Source organism: Falco naumanni, chromosome Z, assembly GCF_017639655.2.
Source record: "Falco naumanni isolate bFalNau1 chromosome Z, bFalNau1.pat, whole genome shotgun sequence".
Classification (NCBI taxonomy): Eukaryota; Metazoa; Chordata; class Aves; order Falconiformes; family Falconidae; genus Falco; species Falco naumanni.
In genome coordinates this window covers 101,611-110,428 of record NC_054080.1, presented here as the reverse complement: position 1 = coordinate 110,428, position 8,818 = coordinate 101,611, and the positions used below count along the sequence as shown (strand labels likewise).

The window sequence follows — 8,818 nt, the reverse complement described above, 5'->3', positions numbered from 1 at the left end:
GATGGGGGTGCACCCCGGAGGGTTCCCAGCCCTGCACCCTGCAAGCTGCTCACTGGCAGGGGAACCCACTGCTCTTCTGGGAGCAGCGCTGCCACCATGGGGGCTTGCAGAAACGGACACAGTGGTGCCGGCAGTGGCATCTCCACCAAGCCTTTGGGCAGCCCCACAGGTGGGAGCAGCCCTCCTGCAGGCACAATCCTGCCCAGCAGGGTCCTGAGGCTGCCTGCCCACGTGCCCTGCCCATGGGGACATGGTGCTGGGGCCTGGGGTCTGCTGGGGTGCTGCTGCCTGGCCCCACGTGGATGGTGCTGCCCAGGCCCATGGAGCTGATTCTGTCTGGTGTCATGGGGCTCCTCTTCCTCATCCCCATTGGGCTCCTTCTGCCCACCTGCACAGGGCTACTTCTGCTTGGCCCCGTGTCCTCCCCTTGGTCTTTGTCCCCATCTGCCATCTTCTCCATGTGCGCATCTGCCCCAGCAGCTCTACTCGAAGGCCCTGGAAAAACCCTCTGGGTTCCAGCAGCCCTGGATAGACCTGATCCTCTTTCCTGCTGCTCGTCTTCCCTGGCAGCGGGGGAGGGAGAGAACTGCGGGGTGGTGGTGAGCGTGGTGTGCATCCCACTACAGACCGCCTCTTGCCACTTGGCCATCATTACTTGCAGAAACTTTTGGTACTGCCTGGTCATTATGAGGGTGTCCTGGACGATATGGATGAGCTCCTCGGTGAGGTTCTGTGTGACCGTGGCAATGCTGAGGGGCTGCTGGGGGTGGCTAAAAATCAATGGGGCTCTACACACTGTCCCTGCCATCCAATGGGGAATTCCTCATGCTTTGGCATCCCTGCCACCCACAAGGAATTCCTCCTCTGGCAGCTCCAGGGAGAGGCCCTGGCCAAGGGCAATTCCCAGCTTCCCCACTGGCACCCAGGTTGCCCTGATGGACCAGGAAGGTGCAGAGCCGGGCAATGCCACTGGCTCTGCCATCACACCAGGCCAGTGGTGTGGGACACAGTAGAGGGAGCCCGGGGTAGAAGAGCCGCTGCATGACAGCGACAGCAGCGGGGCCTGTGCAGACTGGTGCTCCCTTGGCAGAACGTCTGCGCTCGCCCTGCGGTAGAGGACGGGGAAGAGAGAGAAGGCTGTTGCCCTGCAGTGCTCATGCACATGTGCAAGCCCACGTGTGCAGGTCCAACTTCCGTTCGTGAGGACTGGCAGGTTTCTTGGACAGGCACTGGGAAGGCAGTCAGGTGTCGGGTGGCCTGAGGGTCCTGACCTCTTCTTCCTCAGCCAAAGTGCCGCGAGTCCCAGAATCACACAATGGTCGTTGTTGGAGGGAACCTCTGGAGATTATGCAGTCCAGCGCCCTGCCAAAGCAGGCTGTGCTAGAGCAGGTTGCACAACATCCTGTGCAGGTGGTGCTGGAATGTTTCCAGAGGCCTCTCTGGGCAGCCGGTGCCAGTGATCTTAAGCTGGAGTGCTGTGCAAGGGTCCCGGTGCTGGTGGGGGGCAGTGCCTGGACTAGCTGCAAGATCAAGGCACTGCAAAGGGGCAAGGAGATGATGAGCACAACAAGCCCATGCCACGCTCCCTGCCTCCCCACGTGACAGTGCCTGTGCCCAGGTCCCTGGTGGCTGCGGAGGCCACCTGGCACTGGGCACCCTTTCCCCTGCCTACCCGGAGGCTGCCTTAGGCTCTCTCTAGTCCACTCAGGCCCCCTTCTGAGGCCTTCCTTGCACCCCAGACCCCTCTGCAGAGCCTCAAGCCCTCAAGAAAAGCCCACCGGACTGGGGGCCCGGTCCCCTAGTCTCGACCATTCCACTCGAGTCCCCGCCGCACCCCTCCATAGGTGTCTGGTATGCCCCAGGCCTCCGGTTGCTCCTCTAGCGTGGCCGATACTACAGCCAGGAGGCAGCCGGGGAGCAGCAGCAGCAGCAGCCTCTTTGCTCCCACTCAAAGCTCATGGCGCTCCCTGCAGCCACTGCAGCCGTAGGCTTGGGCTTGGAAACATGGTGCAGCTGTGAAAGCAGAGCAGGCTGGGGAAGCCCAGGAACTCCGTGGCATGAGCAAAGGCCCCAGCTCGTGGATTTCCCCTGAAGCCCAGCTGGCCCTGAGAGGCCACTTTCAAGCTGGCTTGCGCCTCGTACAGAAGCCCACAGGGATGCCAGCAGGAGCCAGCCCAAGGCATTCTCTGCTTCCAACTGCCACCCCCAAAGCCCTGAGCCCTCCTATGACGTGCCTGCCTTCCTTCCACTGTTCCCTCCTGCTTCTCTCGGAGCAGGCAGAGCTTCAGCCCTTTGCGGTGACCCTTTGTGCCCGACTTGGCAGCCTGCCTCCTTCGGCAGGTGCCGGCTCTGGAAGCCCTTGCCTCACACAGGAGACTGCAGTGCACTGGCGCATGGTTAGCCATGCCAAGGGAAACACTTTATTGCAAGAAGGCAGCCTGCTGAGTTCTGCCGTTGTGAGCAGCGCGGGCAGGACAGAGCAGGCCTTTGTCACTGAGGCTGCCTTTCATCAGCAGGAATTGCCCCAGCAGGAAACGGTCGTCGTGCGCTGCAGCCTGCCCTGGATGCTCCTCATGGTGCTGCTCCAAGCTATTTCGCCCTTAGGTACTGCAGGAGCTCCTGCAGCCGGGTAAAGAAGTCCAGCAGCTTCTGGACTGGAAACGGGCAGGGTGGAAACCGGCTCGATTCTGTTGGCCTTGGCCTTGGCCATGGCCTTGGCCTCTGAACGGGGGTGTAGGTGAAGACTGGCTGTGGCCTTGCAGTAGTGGTTACTGCTGGGCGCAGGCCCATCTGCACCAGGATCCAGTCGTAGAAGTGCTGGGTGGAGGTGTAGACTCCGGGCTTCCTTGCTCTCGCACAGCCCGTCCCCCAGCTGGTCACGCCAACAAGCCAGAAGTAGTCGGCGCTCTTGTCTTGGCACACGAGAGGCCCACCGCTGTCCCCCTGCAGCACAGGAGAGAGGATGGAGGGGTTGTTGGGTGGCCACCGTCAGCCCGGTGGCTGGCTCCTTCTCTCTCACGGCACCTGCCAGAGCTGCATTCAGTGGCCAGCCAAGCTCTGCAGAAGCTTGCCTGGCAGGGGGCGGTGGGCCTGTAAGGCAGGGCTCGCTCCCACCGCTCTTCACGGTGGTGGTGAAGGTGTGTCAGACGGCTGGGATGGTGGAGCTGTGGGCTGCCAAGGGCACCGGGTGGGCCTTCTGGGCAGCGTGCCAGGCCTCTGGGACAAGGCGGGCAGGCCCTGGGCAAGGGCCTGCCCATGGGGAAGGGCGGGTAAGGCCCTCAGCGGTGGGGACCCAGCCATGGGAGTGTGAGTGGCCAGCAAAAGGCCGCGATGGCGCACGTTTGGGCGGTTGTGGCGGGGCTGCCTGTGCTGCCGGGGCTTGGCTTGTAGCACGCTCCTACCTGGCAGGTGTCGATGCCGCCCTGCGGATAGCCGGCACAGATGTTGTGGGTGTGGATGGCCCCCCTGTACCAGCCGCTGCTGTTACAGACCCTGGCATCAATGAGGTGGACCTGGGCCTCCTGCAGCGCGTATGCCGATCCTCCAGCTGTGAAGAGCACAGAAAGGAATGAACACCCAGCAGCTCATTGCCAGTTCTCCTCCCCCGTCTGGCTGAAGCCCTCCCCCGGGGCTCGGCTTTGCATGCCGACAGGCGCTGGACCGCTCTTGCCTTTCTGCCTTGCTCTGGGTCAATGGCTCGGGCCCCTCTCTGGAAGAGAGAGGCATACGCCCCCACAGCCTGACTCTGGCTTTCGCCTCTGCCATCAGGAAGCGCATCCTGCTTCCCCAAGCTGGCCAAGCTTGCACTGGCACCGCCGCTGCGTTTGGGCCACTCACCTCTTGCTTTCCTGGCACCCCAGCCACTGACGTAGCAGGCTGTCAGCTCTGAGACTCTCAGCGAGGCGTCGGGCACACAGGCAAGCTGTACGTAGCTGTTGCACTGGACAGGCTGGTCCAGCTCCAGCAAGGCAATGTCATTCCGCTGCGTGACGTTCCAGTAGTGCTGGTGAACCAGCAGCCGCCTGACGGCGCGCACCTGAGCCTCAGGGCCCAGCTGAGTCAGCTGGGTGACACCGAGCACCACGCGCAAGACGGTGATGTCCCTGGAAGGCAGATGGAGAGAGGGCTCAGAGGGAGCGCAGCCACGTGCCGCAGCAGCCCGGCACTTGCCCTGCCTTCTGCTCGACGAGGGAGAGAGGCAAGCAGCGCTAGGGAGGCTGCGACTGCCCTCGCGTGCCTTGGGCTCAAGCAGTGTCGAGCGGGAGGCTGCTGGGAAGCAGTGGCACGAGCCCAGCCTTCTCCTGAGCAGCCTCTCGGCGGGGCTCCGGAGTGCCCAGGCACTGGGCGTGCTGCAGGGCAACGGGACGGCAGTAGCACGTGCCGCTGCGCTCAGGGCACCTGCTAGTGTTGTGGGGCTAGCCCCGACCCCTGGTCCTCCTTACCTGACCTCGATGAAGCAGTGGGCTGCGGTGAGGACCCACTGTGGGCTGATGAGGGAGCCCCCGCAGATGTGCACCGTGCCTCCTTCCACGAGAGCCTGGATGCTGACGATCCAGGGCCAGGCCCCTGGCAGGGCATCTGTGCCACCCACGACGCGCGACATGCCGTAGTGAAAAGCCATGGGACGAAGCCCGCAGCTCCCTCTGTAACCAGAAACTCCTTACTGTGCTGCTGGATGGCTTGCGCCGTTGCGGCTGAAGGCCAGCCGTCTTCCCTCCCCACAAGGCATGGCCAGAAGGGCCGAGGAAACCCGTGGGGCCAAAACCCGCTCCCCTCGCCCCGCTTTCTGCTTCAGCCCGCAGACGAGTTGTGCCGGCGGCCTGGCTGCTGCCAAGGCACTGAGCCTCCCACATGGCTTTCAGGAACCTGGGGGGTGGCCACGGGGGACAAGCAGGCCCCCTCCAGTGAAGCCCACAAGGCTTGCCCAAGCTCCCTCCCAGAGCCTCGGGCCACTTACCCACAGCTGTCCCATGTGCCGTGCACAGGACAGCACACGGCCAGCAGGACAAGGAGGAGACGCAGAAAATCCATCGCTGCCAGCGACATGTGGCAGCTGCAAGGACGAGGGCTTGTCGCCACCAGTACGGCTGCCGACGGACTGCCCGCAGGATTCCCGTTGCCCGGGGTTCCCTTGGACGTGGGACTGATGTCACAGACGGGGTTCCCTTGGACGTAGGACTGATGTCACAGAGTGCCTGGTTCCGGGTGCTGGGCGTGGTGGTGTCTGGGCGTGGTGGGGGCGGGGGGGCGGGGGCGGGGGGGGGGGGGGGGGCAGGGGGGGTGAGGGTAGGGAGGGGTTCCAAGCAGGATTGGAGGCAGAAGCTGGGATCACTTTGCCTTTGCAGTCTATGAAATCTGCTGGTTTGATGGTACGAACTTGTTACCGAATTGATCATAAAAATCCCCCAAAGATATTTAGAGTGGACTGGAGGTGTTCCACATGTTGTGATAGCCCCTGTACAACAATTTGGCGCTGAATGGGCGCTGTCAGACTCTACTGCCCTTCAAGTGGCTCTTGGCAATTTTCAAGGGCAAGTTCAGTACCATCATCCACCTCATCCACTTTGGACAATGACTGTAGATCTAACTTTGCAGCCACGGCAACTGAGTTGGAGACGACTGAGATGGCCTTGCGGGCTGCGGCCTTGGCATTTCTTTATTTCCCAGGCCCTGTTAATCTCATTACTGATTCAGCCTGTGTGGCAGCCCTCCTTTCCCAGTTGGAGATGGCTGTCCATGGCCATATCAACCATGCCAAGCTTTTTGGCAATTTTGACTGTAGTTCGGGAAGGGACTTGGAAACGCCGTTCTCCATTCTACGTTATGCATGTTACGGCCACACTTCCCTACGCGGTTCTGCAATCGATGGCAACGCTGGAGCTGATGCTCCAGTTTCTGTGGCTCTGTCGGTGCCTGTTCCTGAGGCCCACCTGCAGGTCGTGTTAGCCCACCAATTTTATCATCAGAATTGGTGATTCTTGTATCAACAGTTTGGCCAAAAGAGTCTCTCTCAGGCTGCTGCACGCAGCATTGTTGCAGCCTGTCCAGCCTGTCCAAAGGGTATCCCCGTGCCCAGTTTTGGAGTTAATGGCAGAGGCCTTCAAGCTTTCCAACGCTGGTGTTACAACAGATGTAACTCATTACAATGCCCGTGGGGGATCCCCAGCAATTTGGTATTCCCCATTCCCCTGCGGGTCAAGCCATCGTTGAATGCATGAATGATACTCTTAAACGCCTGCTTGAAAAACAGAGAAGGGGAATGAGGGGAATGACCCAGAGGCACGTTCCGAGAAAGCATGCTATATTTTGAACTTTTTGAAAATCTGTCGCCCATGCTGTGCCTCCCATTGTACGATATTTTGTGTCAACTGGTGACAAGCAGCAAAAGCACCAAGGTGTCTTAGTACGCGGGAAAGACCCTCATACCAGGCATTGGTCAGGACCACATGGATTGTTAACCTGGGGGAGAGGTGATGCTTGTGTTTCTACAGAGGAAGGTCCGCGATGGGATACCTGCTCGCTGTGTGCGGCCTGAGCTTAGCGTGCCGGACCGTGGGAGCGCTGCTGCCGCCAGTCAACCCAACAACTGATGTGTGGGTCTCCTTAGCACAGCAACTGAGCACATCCTGGCTTGGTGTGCCCTTCCTGACTTGCCAACATTGTTGCAAACAAGTGAATGTATGTGGGGAATGAAGAATCTTACTGAAAGCCTTGATATCGGGGATAAGTGATTACCTCTGTATGATGTTAATCCAAAAGGAGCTGATATTGTTTGCACTTTGAATGTCGATAGTTGTCTTTACGTCGATGCTAATGTAGTAGGAGGCTATGATGGGACCATGACACCCACATAAATCAACACGTGAACATGTTGATAAGCATAATGCGCTTAAAGGCAATATAGCTTTGGATGAAGCAGGTAATGATGTAGTTGATTTATGGAACTGACGGGAACATATTGCAGTGGTTCTTCTCTTATCCGGAGTAACAGCAGGGAAAGCATTCAAGAGTTAAATCACCTTGTTTGTTAGGCAGTTAAGAACGTGAGTCAAATTGGCCACTATTACATACAAAACAGAGCAAGTATTGGCTTTTTGTTGTTGGCTCAAGGACATGGCTGTGAGGATTTTGATGGTACATGCTGCGTGGATTTTAGGCGCCCCATTGCAGCAACATGTTATCAAAACCTGAGAACATGTCAGCCTTTTTGGCATCCATTCACTCAATTGGCGGTATCGTTTGTTTGCTATTGCCTTGGTTGCCATCATGTTTGCAAGGGCCCTGCAGAACATGGAAAACAATAAAAAGGGAGGGGGGGGGGGGAGGGAGGGGGGCCCCGGTAATTGTAGAATCGTACGGAACAGAGACAGTGGGATAATGTGCAGTTGTGGCCTTGCTTTGGCGATGTGCAGCTGAGATCCTGCAGCAAAGAGTTCATAACTTTGAGGGAGTATGAGAAGAAACTAGGATGCAACAGAAACAAAGGAGGAATGTGATCTCACCTCTAGAAGATAAGGAAACAGCATGAACAGTAGAGAGTAGCCTATAGTGAAGAGCGCTAAGGAATGTGTTGTATGAACTTGACTGATCGCTCAAACTCCATTCATAAGCAGCTCGCAGAGTTGAGAAAAAACGTACAGGCCATAAAGGTTGAGAACGGGTTAACGGACTGGCTACAGGGTTTAGGAATTCCCGGAGGGTTAAAAGACTTGTTTCTGCAGGGGATAACGATGTTATTTGCCATTGTAATCTCTTTACAATGATAATGGGCTGCGTGTGGAATTGCTTTATGAGAATGATGAACAGATTGATAAAAGGGATCTGGATCGCTCAAAAACAAAAAGGGGGATTTGTGGAGTGGCTGGAAGACAACGGACATATTATGAGCAATGCAGACCACGTAACTTTGTTGTAATAGCAGGCCGAGCAGGCCGCAGCTGTAACAAGCTGCAGGTGTTGTGAAGGACATATGCAAGGCCAAGAGAGACAAAGAGACTGTGTACTCGCAGAGAGATAAGAGAGCTGGACAGAAAGGTGAGGAAAAACCGGATGCCTGCACAAGGGGGGAGCAGCGTGTGGACACCACGCTGGGACCAGTCCTAGGGGAGGTGGAAGCGTGTGAACGAGTCGTTTTAACCTATCACCTTTTCCATACCAAAGCCTGCGTAGAGTGTGTATTTTTAGCCGGGGGTATAAATGGCTGTGCGTCTGTTAATAGCATCTGTAGAGTATAAATTGCTGTGTATCCCTTAATAAAGTGGCACCAACTGGATCACACTGGTCGTATCAGTTGACGCGAGCCTTCTGCGTCAACAGGGGAGTGCCACTGGCTCTGCCATCACACCAGGCCAGTGGTGTGGGACACAGTAGAGGGAGCCCGGGGTAGAAGAGCCGCTGCATGACAGCGACAGCAGCGGGGCCTGTGCAGACTGGTGCTCCCTTGGCAGAACGTCTGCGCTCGCCCTGCGGTAGAGGACGGGGAAGAGAGAGAAGGCTGTTGCCCTGCAGTGCTCATGCACATGTGCAAGCCCACGTGTGCAGGTCCAACTTCCGTTAGTGAGGACTGGCAGGTTTCTTGGACAGGCACTGGGAAGGCAGTCAGGTGTCGGGTGGCCTGAGGGTCCTGACCTCTTCTTCCTCAGCCAAAGTGCCGCGAGTCCCAGAATCACACAACTGGTCGTTGTTGGAGGGAACCTCTGGAGATTATGCAGTCCAGCGCCCTGCCAAAGCAGGCTGTGCTAGAGCAGGTTGCACAACATCCTGTGCAGGTGGTGCTGGAATGTTTCCAGAGGCCTCTCTGGGCAGCCGGTGCCAGTGA

The 8,818-nt window shown here is 58.1% G+C and overlaps 1 protein-coding gene across 1 annotated transcript; it reads right to left on the bottom strand.

Moving 5' to 3' along the window:
• Window positions 1-2,385: 2,385 nt before the first annotated feature.
• On the bottom strand, window positions 2,386-5,140 carry LOC121081198 (acrosin-like). Its single transcript, XM_040580030.1, has 5 exons — window positions 4,958-5,140; window positions 4,443-4,643; window positions 3,838-4,103; window positions 3,402-3,547; window positions 2,386-2,943 (listed from the first exon to the last, which is right to left on the bottom strand). The coding sequence occupies exons 1-5, from the start codon at window positions 5,044-5,046 to the stop codon at window positions 2,590-2,592; spliced, it is 1,056 nt and encodes a 351-aa protein (XP_040435964.1). The 5' UTR covers window positions 5,047-5,140; the 3' UTR covers window positions 2,386-2,589.
• Window positions 5,141-8,818: the final 3,678 nt, after the last annotated feature.

Bases quoted from the DNA above. Each gene is read 5' to 3' on its own strand.
- LOC121081198 (XM_040580030.1), bottom strand. From the start codon at position 5,046: ATGTCGCTGGCAGCGATGGATTTTCTGCGTCTCCTCCTTGTCCTGCTG. The intron at 4,104-4,442 runs GTAAGGAGGACC...TCTGCCTTCCAG, and splicing joins CACTGCTTCATCGAGGTCAG to GGACATCACCGTCTTGCGCG. The intron at 2,944-3,401 runs GTAGGAGCGTGC...CCTGTGCTGCAG, and splicing joins GCGGCATCGACACCTGCCAG to GGGGACAGCGGTGGGCCTCT.